Source organism: Ursus maritimus, unplaced genomic scaffold, assembly GCF_017311325.1.
Source record: "Ursus maritimus isolate PB19 unplaced genomic scaffold, ASM1731132v1 scaffold_14, whole genome shotgun sequence".
Taxonomy (NCBI): Eukaryota; Metazoa; Chordata; class Mammalia; order Carnivora; family Ursidae; genus Ursus; species Ursus maritimus.
In genome coordinates this window covers 48,448,741-48,461,409 of record NW_024423786.1, presented here as the reverse complement: position 1 = coordinate 48,461,409, position 12,669 = coordinate 48,448,741, and the positions used below count along the sequence as shown (strand labels likewise).

The window sequence follows — 12,669 nt, the reverse complement described above, 5'->3', positions numbered from 1 at the left end:
GCCGGGCCCACCTTGCTCAGGCTCCTTGCCTTCCCCTCAGTCTCTGTTCCCCCAGTAAGAGTGTATCCGTGATCTATCCAACCTGGCCCGGGCTCCGTACCTCGTAACCCCCTCTGAAAATCTCAGGGCTACAAGGATTGTGTAGGTTCTAGACCAAGGGTTCCCAGCCTTGGTACTGTTGACATCTGGGCTGTTCTTTCTCTGTTCCGTGGGGCCGGCCCGTGCACTGTGGGGTACTGAGCCGCATCTGCAGCCCCTGCCCACTCAGTGCCAGCTGCACCACCCCCTCCCAGTCCTGATGATCCAGAATGTTTCCAGATTTCACTGTGCCCTGGGGGCATCATCATTTCCTGGTGAGAAACCCTGGGTAGAGGAAAGGCCCTCCCTCCTTCCACAGGAGCTGTCCTGGGGTCTCCCATTGGCAGAACTCTTAGCAAGAGGTTCCCAGGTCAGTTACTGTTCTGGAGCAAAGCCCTTCTGCTCCTTAGCCTAGAAGAGACGCTGGTTGCCTGTGGAGCTCTGCCGCCCCGCTGCCCTTCTCCGTCAGCAAGCCCTAGGGCCCAGTCACTGACAAGCAGAAACACAGGCCACTCAGCAAAGGGCTTATGCCAGACAGCGGTGGGCCAGAGGTGACCATTCGGTGGGACAGTGGTCCTCCCTTAGTCCCCAGGAGACCACTCCGGGTTGGGACACAGTGGTCTCTAGACCTCTGGGAAGGTTCTAGAGTCCCAGCAGCGTACTGCGCTGTGAGAAGGCTCAGCCCCTCTTCCCGCATCTGGTCCAGCCTGGAAACCCGTTGTGAGAGGTCAGGTGGGGAGGACACTCAAAGGGCTGTGGTGGGGAAAGGCGTTCGGAAGCCCATGCAAGAGGTGGCCCAGGGAGAGCTGTGGCCGGCCCTTCGCCACTCAGCCCAGTGCTGCCTCAGGGCGGCCTGTGCAGAGTAGGCATTTGCTAAGTGCTGGTGTGTTGATTTGGGGCAGGGCTACGGCTCAGCCTCCTCGCTCTCGCTGTCCAGAACGGAGGCTGGTCCTCTTCCCTCTCTCCTGTTCTCCCTCCTTCTGCTTTCCTCGTTTCCTTTTCCCCTTTTCCCTGTAAGGTTTTCTCTTGCTGGCTCTGCAGCTCCTTAGTGCACTCAGAGCCTTGCCCACCTCTCTGGACAAGCTCTGTCCACTTTTAGGGGCATGGAGGGAGAAGTGGCCATGACCCGCGACGGCTACTATGCCTCCTTCAGAGATGCCAGCAGAGTCTACGGGAGCTGCCAGCCTATGTCCCAGCGCCCAAGGTGCCTGGGGTCTGGAATGTGGATCAGAGAGTCCAGGAACTCCACCTTGCCTGCCTTCTTGCCCACAGAGGCAGCTGGGGTTTGGAACCAAAATGAGACTGACCTGAGGGACCAGTTTAGCCCAAAGAGCCAAACCTAACCCACAGGACCCTCGGGAGTATGGGTCAGTCCATCCTTAAGCATCCTGATGATGGCTGGGTCCTGAGCCTCTCCCTTGACTTGACCATTCAAGATTAAGGGCTCGTCTGGTCCAGAAGGCAGATGCTTGCTCCGAGTAGACCATGGATAGAACACTGCAGACAGAAGGGCAAACAGTCACTCTGGCTAAACAGAGAGCCTAGCCGGGCTGGGGAGCAGTCTCTTTGGGTTTCCTCCTCTGGCCTGTTGTGCCCAGAGAGGGTGGTGGTGTCTTCAGTGAGTCTGCTCCCCAGGGCTCAGCAGCAGGCTCTGGAGGAGGAGCGAGCCAGAGTCCCCGGGCTCTGCAGCTGACCTGGTGACAGGGAGTGGCAGTACCAGGCTACTCTAGTTCCGTGGCGACCTCCAGAGCAATAGTTCTCAGTCTTAGCATGCACGAACCACCTGGAAGGCTCGCTAACACACAGGTGCCTGGCCTCACCTGATTCTGATTCAGCAGGCCTGGGGTGGGGCTGAGAATCTGCATTTCTCCCCACATTCCCAGGTGATGCTGTTTCTGGTCGGGTGACCCACTTTGAGAACCACTGATCTAAAGCCTAAAGGAGTAAATTCCTAACCTCTTTGAGAATGTGAAGTTACAGATCATCTTTGCAGAAAAAAAATATGCATACAAAATTTTTACAATTTGCAAAAGGGTTTCCAGGCACCACCCCTGTGCTCATCCTCGGACCACAGCATGAGGCCCTAATTGAGAAGAGCCAAATCAGTAAAGGCCAAGGCCAGATGGACACACCACTCAAAGGAGATGCAAAGGGCAGAAGGAGGATGCCTGGTTAGCTGTATTTCTGGCAGAGAGAAGAGACCGCCAAGTGAACGCGATGGACAAGTCACAGGGCCCGATGGGATAGCGTGACTCTGGGAGGCAGGAAGACTGGTTGTAGGTCGTCCTCAAGCACCAGCGCTGGAGCGGCCAGGCCTGCGTCTTCGTCTGTCAGTTGAAAGTGAAGAGCTATCCCATCTCCCGGTTCCTTCTAGCTTTTAACTCATGAGGTTTCAAGCCACCGCAAAATCACAAGACCTCGAGATTTTTTAAAACCTAAACTTGTACCCCAATCAGAGCTGAGATATCCTAGCCTGGTTGGAAGTAGCTTCCAGAAACTAAATGTTGTAAATCAGCGGTTTTCCATGTCTGGCCACGTCGGGCTAGGATTGGCTTCATCAAGTGCAATGAATGATTGAGGTCCTCCTGGGAGGAGACAGGGTCTTGGGGACTAGAAGGAGGCACAGGCCACCCTGTGGGAGCAAGGGCTGCCTGGAAGGCCGTGTGTCCCAGCCCCTCGGGGGGCCCAAGCTCAGGATGGCCTGGAGTAAAGGAGTGAGGCTGTGATCTCCTGAGACTCCGGTTTCCTGCCCTGATGGAAGAGCAAGCTAGGCACCGGATAGGCTGCAGACATGATGGGGGCAGTTGCCTGTTTCTGAAAGGACACCTGGCACAAAGGGTCTCCAGCCCAGGACACAAACAGGGATCAGCAGCCCCTGCTTGCTTTTGTCAGGGGACCTTTGAGTGGGCAGGAAAGAGCAAGTCAAGGGAACCATTTGGAGGGACAATGTCAACCCTAGGTGCTGGTCTTTAGAGGTGAAGGGTGGGGGAGGGGAACGGCCAGCGCTCAGAAGGGTGTGGCCTGCGCGGAGTCAGGCATGGAGCTCCATGGTTTGAAAGGCAGCAGGATGGACTGGTTGATTCAGCTTAGTCAGTGGGACTTGAACGCTGCACGCCTGGGCCACACAGAGGTGGCCGTCCCTGGGCTTGCTGGGGAGCCCGGGAGGCAGCCTGCTTCAAAGGCTATGGTGGAGGTCATGAGCATCCTAGAAAAGAAAGGCAGAGAGAGATGGATAGTGATGTAGGGTATCTGGCTGGTCCCATGTTGGGGATGGTGTTTTCTGAGCAGGCCTTAAGGGTTGTGGGAAGGGGTGTTGTAGGCAGAGGGTTCTGCAGTGAGCACGTGTGCAGCCCCCAACTGCTTAGGCTGTATTCTGGAAACCCCAGTTGGTTTGCAAAGGGAAGTACTTGAGAGGAGGTGAATGTAGGGGCATGAGTGGTGAAGGACCCCATCTGGGCTCCACCGTAGGGGCCTTGAAGGCCCAACTGGGGGGCTCGTATTTTATGTTACACCCAGTCAGAGCTGTGGAAGGGGAGGGGAGAAGCCTGAGCGCCTTTAGATTTGGAGAAGAGGGTTGGGATGAGCCTGCTGGAAAAAATCCACAGGATCCCTGGAGTGAGAGAGACATGGTTGTGAATTTCAGGCCTCACCAGTTAACCCCTGGGTGACTTTGGATAAACCACTCAGCTGCACAGAGCCTCAGTTTCCCCAGTTGTGAAAGGGGGAGAATGGAGCTTCCCTTGCATCAGGGTTTCCCAGCCACGGCACTGTTAATGTTTGGATCGTTGGGCCTTTATCCTGGGGGCCGTCTCACGCATTGTGGGGTATGTAGCAGCATCCCTGCCTCTACCCCCACCAGATGCCAGCAGCACCCCCCAGAAGTGGTGCTACCCAGCATGTCTCCAGACATTGTTAATGCCCCCTGCCGGAGCAGAATTCACCCCACCGCCCCGCCCCAGGCGAAAACTGATGCCTTACAGGGTTGGGGGACTGGACACCAGCTGAGTAAAGTCCCTGGTACGGAGCTGGGCACTGAGACACTAAGCTTAGGAGTGCATTGTTAGCACAGGGGAGAGCCCTTGGGAGTCTCGTTGTCCTAGTCCAGGTGGAACCAGTGGTGGAGGATGGGCTGGCTGGAGACATCAAGGGGGTGGACTCTGCACAGTTCACCCACCAACAGAAGGAGCAGCACAGGAGCCTCCCATAGCCTTGCACCTGGGTGGCTGGGGGGCAGAGCTCTGCCCCTTGGGAGAGGGGACCGTTTAGGACTCAGAGCTCTGGCCCACCCACCCTGAGCCCAGGCTATAGGTGGTCATCAAGAGCACTGCCCAGAGCAGTGGGAGATACATGCCCAGAACTCCAGGGAGGCCTCTCCAGGGAAGCTGTGACTGCAGGAGGCCAGGGACCTCTGCCCCTCGCTGTGGTGCCTACGTCCCCTGACCCCCAAAGGCTGATGCATGAAAGGCACGCATGGGGCTTGGGGAGGAAACTTGAGTTTGAGGCACAAGAGGGAATAAAGCCGAGGAATGGATCTGGCGACCGAGCATCCCGGACTTCCAGGGCACTGTACAGGGAAGTCCTCTCGAAGAGCCTCGTGGGAACTGGAGCTGGCAGCGATGGACTTTCCTCCTGGGCTGTTCTGTAGGAAATGGGCCAGCACTCCGCGATCCTCAGGCTGCCGGAGTCAAGGGCGAGCCCCCCAGCACCCAGCGTCTCCCCAGGCTGTGCTGTAGGGGTAGACGCTGAAGGGCCTGTAGTCCTTGGTGGGGTCAGCTGGCCCCACCCCAGGGGCCCACAGAGGGGAGGCATGCGTGTGTTTTCTGGGGACAGTGGGGGGAGAGCTGGCGCATCTTACTTGCTGCGGCAGAAGGTCTTCAAGAGCATGAGCGTTCTAGGTGCAGCTGCTTATATGGCTAGGTGGCATGTTTTGGTACCTAAAACATGTTCCCTAAGAAATAACAAACCACTCGTCGGACACCCCCTCTCATCCCTCCCACAACTTCAAAGAGGACCACAAAAAAAAAAAAAAAAAGAGAGAGAGAAACACCTGAGAGACCAAATAGAAGCCTCACACCCTCACCCACCCTGTGCCCCGGAGGAGACGACCCCATCCTGCATCTTCTACTGGGAGCGCCCGCTCTCAGGAGCGAGCTGGCGTGGCCGCGCAGGGGAGCGTGTGTCTGTGTGGGATGTGCCTTCATGCGTCACTCTATTTATGTTGTTCGCAGCCCAACGGTAGCGGCCAGGGCAAAGTCCCGGGGTCATTTTTGCTACCGCCGCCGCCTCCAGTGGCCAGACCTGTGCCCCTTCCTATGCCTGATTCCAAATCCACCAGCACTGCCCCAGACGGCGCCGCCTTGACTCCTCCATCACCTTGTAAGTGGACGATGAAACCGAAACCACAACGCCCAGCATCCCTGGCCCATCCAAACAGTCTCCACGGCAAAACGAAAAACCCCTGCCCCGCCCACTGCCAAAGCCCCCTGACCCAGAGCGCCATGGAGCCTCCCACCCGGACAAGAGCAGAGCTGAGCCCCCCAGTCATGGCCTCCTGGGCCTCAGTTGCACCAGCCAGCACCCCACGAGCGCCCCCTGCCCACCCGCTGCTCCCAGCCGGGGCCCCTGGCCCAGGCCCCTCCCGGGGGCGGGAGGGGGAGCACAGTGGGGCACGCAGGCCAGGGGTGCTGGCCAGGGTGGGAGGGGGGTGGGGAGGCGCAGCCATGCCATCTTCATGCCTGATTGCTGTTTTTTTCATTTTTCGTTTTTTTGTTTTTTGATTTTTGTTGTTTCGTTGTGCCCCGCTACACCAAAAAAATTAAATGTGACCACAAGGCGACGCCACCACCATCCCCTTTTGGCCTTGCCCCCTCACCTCCATTCCAGGGCCCTTGGGCCTCTAACTGTACAGCGGCCGGCCCCTGACCTCCTCCCCTCCAATCTCACATTTGGTTTCTCGTTGTTCCTCTTTTTTTTTTTTCTTTTTTTTTTTTTTCCCCTCCTCCCATCCCTCTCCCTTCCCCAGGTTGAATGTTCCAAGGACAAGGGAGGGCTCTGGGCCTCGGCTTACTTCATCTCTTTCTTTTTCTCTCTCTCTCTTTTAACCAATGACAAATTTTGTTAAAGGGAAAAGAAAAATCTGAGTTGAGAGGCCCAAGGTAGACCCGACGTGTGAAGGACAGGAGAGGTGGAGGGTGGGCGGTGTGCCGTCTGCGGGCAGGGGGTGGGCAGCGCTTCGGGCGCTCTGGGGGCTGGCAGGCCACAGGCCAGGACTTCCTGGTCAGCAGTGGGAGGGGCGGCCCATCTCACTTTTCTCCGTCTCGCGTCTCGCGCTCTCTGTTGCCTTCTTTCTCATGGTTTGAGTTCTTTTCCCCTCTCCATCCTCTTCATGCCATCTTCCCATCTGCATCCGCCATAAGACACCAAGTCATGGTCATGGTCATTGGAGGTGGGCAGGGTGGGGGAGGAGGCGCCAGGCTTCAGGGGGGTTGGGGGGCACCCTGGACAGAATCTGGTGAGCACGCAGTCCCTTGGGTGTACGTGGTAGAGGGTGTGGGGGGGGGATCCCTGGCAGCCTGTGACAGTCTTGTCCTTTTGGGGGACATCCTCCCTACTGGGGGTGCAGGACCCATTCCCTCCCGTAGGGCTCCAGCCAGAAAACTTGAGAAGAGCTCAGGGCTGTTTGGGTGCCCATTTGCCCCCTCAGGCTCCAAAACAACTGCTGCGGGGCCCCCGAGCCCTAAGGCTCCGCCAGGCCCTCCAGCCCTCTCCTCTTGTGCTCTGGCCCATCTCAGGCCCTGCAAACTGCAGGACCACGGGATCTGGCTCATCCATTAGAGGAGGATGCCTGTTGGGCCTGAGCCTTGCCACCTCTGGGCCCAAGCTGGCAGCCAGCTCCTCTCTCAGACCCTGTCCCACCCGACTCAGACCTCTGTTGGGCCCCTTCAGGTTTCCAGAGCCATCAGTCCCATCCTTGGGGCTGCCCAGTGTGATTCCGCGGTGCAACACCCAGCTAGCTGTGCCCTGGTTGGACAGGTGGCCTGGCAGAGCCGGCCTTCCCTGAGCAGGGTGGGGCTGGTCCGGCAGAGCCCCCAGCCTCCCACCCTCCCAGGCTCCCTCTTCCCAGACCCAAGAGAGGCCGTGGGAAAGCAAGGGTGCATCGTTTCAACAAGGGCCATCCTCAGTCCTGCTTAGTGCCTGGTGTGGGGACACAGCAGGGTCTATGGGACCTCAGCTAAAGCCTCCAGGGCCCCTCCCTCACCCCGGACCAGGAAAGAGGACACCTGGCTGAGGTGCAGTGCTAGGGGTGGGGGACAGTGTGTGCTCCTGGTCAGTGAGAGGATGATGGGACCCCTCCGGCCTGTCCTTCCCACGGCCAGCCTAAGCCCCGGCAGCATGGTCTAATCCAGTCTCTCCCTCTCTCAGCAGCCCCGAAGGGCAGTGCCTGGGCAGGCCCCAAGGCCTCACAGGGTCTCTCCCTCTCTTCCCTGCTCCCCACAGCATTCGCAACGACAGGCGCCTCCTCTGCCAACCGGTTTGTCAGCATCGGACCCCGGGACGGCAACTTTCTGAACATCCCACAGCAGTCTCAGGTAGGAGGCCCCACCCACCATGTGGATGTGGGCACAGGGAGAACAGGCAGGGGCAAGGGTTTGTCAGCATTGGACCCTGGGACGGCAACTTTCTGAACATCCCGAAGCAGTCTCAGGTAGGAGGCCCCACCCACCATGTGGATGTGGGCACAGGGGGAGCGGGCAGGGGCGGGGGCATCGCGGACGTCGGGGAAGAGGCCGGTTCCTTGGGGCCAATCCGGGAGAAGGGGCTAGGGCAGGGCTGGAGGGCCCAGGCTTTTGCAAGCCCAGCTGAGCCTGCCTCCCCAGGCAGCCCCCAGGTCCCCTGGCTAATCAGCTAATTGGATAATTAGCTCTGACAGCCCCGGCCCTGGGGAAGGCGGCCAAAGACCTGAGGCTAGAGGCGCTCTGGGCCAGGCCTGGTGGTAGCCCGAGGCCCCGTTAGGAAGAGGACAGCGTCTGCCTGTTGCTCTCCTCCCTCTCCAGCTGGAAGCCCTGGCCCCCAGCCCTCCCTCCTTCCTTGGCTTTGGGTGGGCTGGGCAAGGGGTGGGGGAGGGACAGAGCCGTCCTGGTGGGCTGCATGCCCAGAGACTCTGGCACCCAGGGTAGGGCAGGGCCTGTTGCCACCCTGGAGGCCCCTCCCTCACGTCCCCATGAATCCTGTTAGAGGGGAGGCTGGGCTGTTGGAACCTCCAGTCCAGCTCCCGTCTGTCCCCAGTTCTCACAAGGAAAACTCCAGCCCTCCTGCTGGAATGCCCTGGATCCGGCTTTGTACAGGCATCCGTGCACACATCCGCATGCGGGCCCCCTCCTCCCTGTGCCTGTCCCTGAGAGGCTGGGACTAGCCCACAGAGCCCCAGGCCCTAGGGTTCAGGGCAGGGTGGAGGCAGCTTTTACAGCATCACCCGGCTTCGGCTTCTCGGAAAAGAACATGCAAATACGGCTCTCTTTCGCACATTTTACAAAAACACCTCCCTGTGAGCCCAAGGCCTTGGAGGCTTTCTCAGCCCCAGGAAATCCACATCGGCCCAGAGCCGCAGGGCCACCTCTTTGGGCTCCTGCTCCTTTACTGCTCTGAGGCCCAAGTCCAGAGAAAGTTGGTGGATGGAAGTTTTGTGTGTGTGGTTTGAGGTTTTGTTTTTTTTTCCCTTTTCCTTTCCCTCCCTCTTTTTGTGTGTGTGTTTTGGGGTTTTGTTTTTTTTTCCCTTTTCCTTTCCCTCCCTCAAAAAAAAAAAAAAAAAAAAAAAGCCAAAAAACTTTGTCAAACTTCAAACTTCAGAGCTCCCTAGTGGCAAGGAGGGGAGGGGAGGGGAACTTCAACCCCCTCCAGCTTCCCACCCCCTTTCCCCAGAGTCACGTCTGACCCGTCTGGTTTCCAGGAGCAACCAGACATGATGTAACACCCAGATGAACTTGAACTTGGGGGTGTTGAGAAGAAAAACAATGGCTCCGAGCAGGGGCTGGAGCCAGCCCCCTCCGCTGCTCTGTGCCAGGGAGGCCGAGAGAGCCCTGCTGGCAGAGGGCGGGAGGGGGTGCCAGAGGAAGGGACAGCAGGCGGGCCTCCCCTCCTGGCTCTGGGCTGGCACCAGGCAGCAGGGCTCCATCGCTCTCGCCCGCCCGCCCGCCCTCCCTCCGCCCCTCCGCCCCAGCCGCCTAGAGCTCCGTGCGCGTGCTCACTCTTGGGGACCACTGCCGAGTCCTCCCCCGCTCACCCTGTTTCCGTCTCCGTGTGCTTTCCCTTCTTCACGTTCTCTGCTCACTTTGCTTGGACTTTGGGGCCAAGGCAGAGTTTGAGGCAAGTTTGGGAAACGGTTTTTCTTCCCCTTGTTTTGCAAGGGGCCCCAGCAGGCAGGTGTGTCTGGGGGTGACGGTGGGGGAGACTGGAGGAGCCGGACAAGGCCTGCACAGCCGAGAGCCCTTGGGCCTGGGGGCAGGCGGGCGGCTGCAGCGGGCGCAGGGGCTACAGTGGGGGGTGGTTTCCACAGTAACCAGTGACTTTAGCTGATCTCTGGAGCACCAGATGGAGAGAGAACAATAGAATGAGGGAAGAAAAGAGAATTTTAGCAATTTTGTCATTCCCTGGGCAGCGCTTTTTACTTAGTTTTAATCAATTTTGGACCTGGCTCAGGAAGCAGAAAGGGTGAGCAGAAAAAAGCCACTTTGTGCTTGGCGGCAGATGCCCCTCCCCCTTTTCTGGGACCTCTGGTAAGGCGCTGGGGAGCTATCCTGGAACCACCTTTGTCCCTAACTCCAGGCCTTGAACTGGAGTCTTCCCTTTCCTGAGGGGGGGTCCCCAGTCTGGGCACTGGTGGTTGTCCCCCTGCCATGCAGCTCAGGGGACCCCAAGGGCACCAGCCTGGCACCTTGGCTTGGTCCGACAAAGACAGAGGGGCCAAGCGGGCTCTCCACGTCCCAGTTGTCCTCTGCCTCCTCTCCCTGACAGGGAGGGTGGGTGAGGGCCGGGCCCACACAGCCATGCTGTAAGGGTCTCCGTGTAGTCAGTCTCCCCTTGGGAAGGGGTACCAGAGAATACCGAGGCTAGGCCACAGTGATAGGGACTCACCCAGGCAGCTCCCTTCTCCTCAGGCCAGGAATGGAACCCCAGGGGCTGGCTCCCGACTCAGCCCTCCACCCGACTCAGGGGGTGCCTCAGGCCTGGGTTTCCCCCATGCAGTGCCAAGTATCCCATGAGCCTCCCTTTAAAGGCCTTTAGGCAGTTGATGGGGTTGGACTTTGGGCAGTTCCTCCAGGAGCCCCCGCCACAGGAGGGCAGGTCTCTTCCGGGTGTTGTTTAGCACGGGGCAGGAAGTTCGTCACCTCTGCCCACCCAGTAAACGCCAGCAGCACCCCAGTCATTGTGGCCACCCCAAACCCCCATTCTTCCAAATGCCCTCCATCTGCACCACCCAGTGGGGCAGGCGCTGGCCATGTATGGCTGTTGAAGTTTAAATTAAATAACTAACTAGAGAAAACTTCAGTCCCTCAGTGACACTAAGCCACGTTTTACTTGCTTAGAAGCCGCATGTGGCTAGTGGCTACCACACTGGATAGGGCACGCAGAGAATGTTTCCACTGTCAAAGAAGGTTCTAGGTGATCTTGTAGGCCCTTTGTAACACTAAACTCGATGTGTTCATCTCACAGTGGAAGACCACCCAGACCAGAGCCTGAGGGGTGGGGTGGGCCTGCAGGCATAATCTGTGTGGCTGAAAAGAGAGGTTTTAAACACCAACAACTTTCACATGCAATGCTGTCTCGACTTCTGGCTTCTTTTGAAAAGCTGGCTGATCTAGCCGCCCCGGGCCCTCACTCCGATGTGCCAGCCTTGGCCCTGGGCTCCCTGTGAGCATGCCACGTGCAGTGGTTGGGAGCATGGACTCGGAACCGTCCCCGTGCTTGCGTGCTGGCTGGGCCGTGCGGGCACTGTGTAGCCTCAGGCGGGTCGTCCTCTCCTCGCTGGCTGCTGTGTGGGGCTTGGAGCAAGGGCAGAAGGGATACTACCCAGTGGTGGCTCTGTACTTAGCTCGGCTTGGCTCCTGCAGAGCTGAGTCTGTGACCCAGAGCCTGGTTGAGGCCCCGGAATACATTTTCAGGGACCCCTTTTTGGCCCCGAGGGTACTACCAGGCCTACCTCGGTCCTATAGCTGGTAGAGGAGAACACCTATGTTCCCACCCCTCCCCCGCTGGCCGCAAGGTGGGGCCAGAGCCTTGATGGAGGCCGTTGCCCGGCGGCCCAGCCTCGGGTCAGGTGTATTTTGTGAGGAAGAGCTGCCAGGACTCGTTTGTGGGAAGGTGGCTCCCCCTGCTGGCACCCTGAGGGAAGCGACTCCCGCTCCAGGGAGCCTTGCGTCCTTCCCCGTGCACCAGGTGCCCTGAGGGTAGAGGATCAAGCACAGTGGGCTCCAGGGCCCCTCCCCCAGGCCGGGTACCACTAGGGACTGAAGCCATGTGGTGTCTCCCCCCCCCAGCCTTTCAGCCTGTGGGACCTTGGCTGGGGAGTACAGACGGGAATTTCTGCTTTTAATCCAAAGAGACAGAAAGAAAACTCAGCAAGAAGCTGAGCTACCCCCACCCCACTCCCAAAACCCCTCTGGGGACAAAAGCTCCAGCCTGGCATCCTCCCCACCCTGCAGGACCCATACAAAAACCTAAACAATTGGAAACATGGCCCGATCCCAGGTCTGTGCCTGTGCCAGCTCCAGCCATGGGGGTCCCCCCCGCTGGGCACAGTGCCCACGGGAAGGCCAGCTGGACCCTAACACTGGGGCAGGGTCTCTTGGGGGCGGCAGGATTCCCATAGGAGGTTCCGACAGCGTGGGGATGTACCTCTTCGTGGGGTGTTGGTGTCCTTGCCTCTGCTGGAGGTGGGCCCTCCAGGGGCCTTGGGCTCAGGCCTGCAGTCAGTGGGCCAGGTGGGATGGAGAAGAGACTTGCCCCTGCTGTTCTCAATATGGCCTCTTTTTGTCCCATTTCAGTCCTGGTTCCTCTGATAAGATCGACAAAGAGAAATGACAAAATGTAAAGAAGAGGTTCCTCAAACGGGGGGAGAAGAAATTTTGAGACGTGGAAAAATCCCCCAGCCCAGCCCCACCGAAAAGCAAAAATTAGACGTCGTCAGCCACTCAGCCCTTCTCTCCTCCAGCCCGGGGAGCCCTGCAGGCCCCCAGAAGCAGCCCAGTTCTCGGAGAGCCCTCGGAAGAGGTCTCGGTGGAGCTGTGCACCAGCAGCCAAGCAGAAAGAAACATGCAAACGGACTCTGTTAAGTAGAGGACAGAAAGAAAGAAAGGATGCAGCAGAACTGCCTTTCTCCCCTCCCGCCCCCGCCCCGACCTTCCGGGGAAGGAACAAAATCAACCCAACAAAGCAGCCAGCACAGTTCTAAAGGGGCCTGTCCTCCACCCTCACCCTTCCTAGGGGAACCCCACCCCCAACTCGGGCCGGAGCTTCACTACGGAGCTCGGAGGACAAGCTTGTACAAATGATGGGGTGCAGATCCAGAGGGTTCTCCCTCCAGACTCCGCCCCC

At 58.8% G+C, this 12,669-nt stretch overlaps 1 protein-coding gene and 1 long non-coding RNA gene across 9 annotated transcripts in view; one reads left to right on the top strand and one right to left on the bottom strand.

The window, feature by feature from the left end:
* The window catches only part of NFIX (nuclear factor I X), a 93,445-nt gene extending 81,196 nt beyond the window's left edge, over positions 1 to 12,249 (top strand). For 3 of the 4 annotated variants that reach the window (XM_040629234.1, XM_040629232.1, XM_040629233.1), the window contains 2 exons: positions 7,576 to 7,667; positions 12,120 to 12,249. In XM_040629234.1, the coding sequence (XP_040485168.1) occupies positions 7,576 to 7,647 (72 nt within the window). In that variant the 3' untranslated portion in view covers positions 7,648 to 7,667; positions 12,120 to 12,249. Of the gene's footprint in view, positions 1 to 5,306; positions 5,455 to 7,575; positions 7,668 to 12,119 lie in introns of all 4 variants that reach the window. The other variant, XM_040629231.1, reaches the window with a different exon arrangement.
* Positions 6,139 to 12,669, bottom strand: part of LOC103682142 — a 7,030-nt gene continuing 499 nt past the window's right edge. For 2 of the 5 annotated variants that reach the window (XR_005834615.1, XR_005834616.1), the window contains exons 2-4: positions 12,236 to 12,400; positions 11,971 to 12,130; positions 6,139 to 6,478 (exon numbers count right to left, since the gene is read on the bottom strand). This is a non-coding gene — a long non-coding RNA (uncharacterized LOC103682142). Of the gene's footprint in view, positions 6,479 to 11,970; positions 12,131 to 12,235; positions 12,518 to 12,549; positions 12,647 to 12,669 lie in introns of those variants that run through there. The other 3 variants (XR_005834614.1, XR_005834617.1, XR_573371.2) reach the window with 3 other exon arrangements.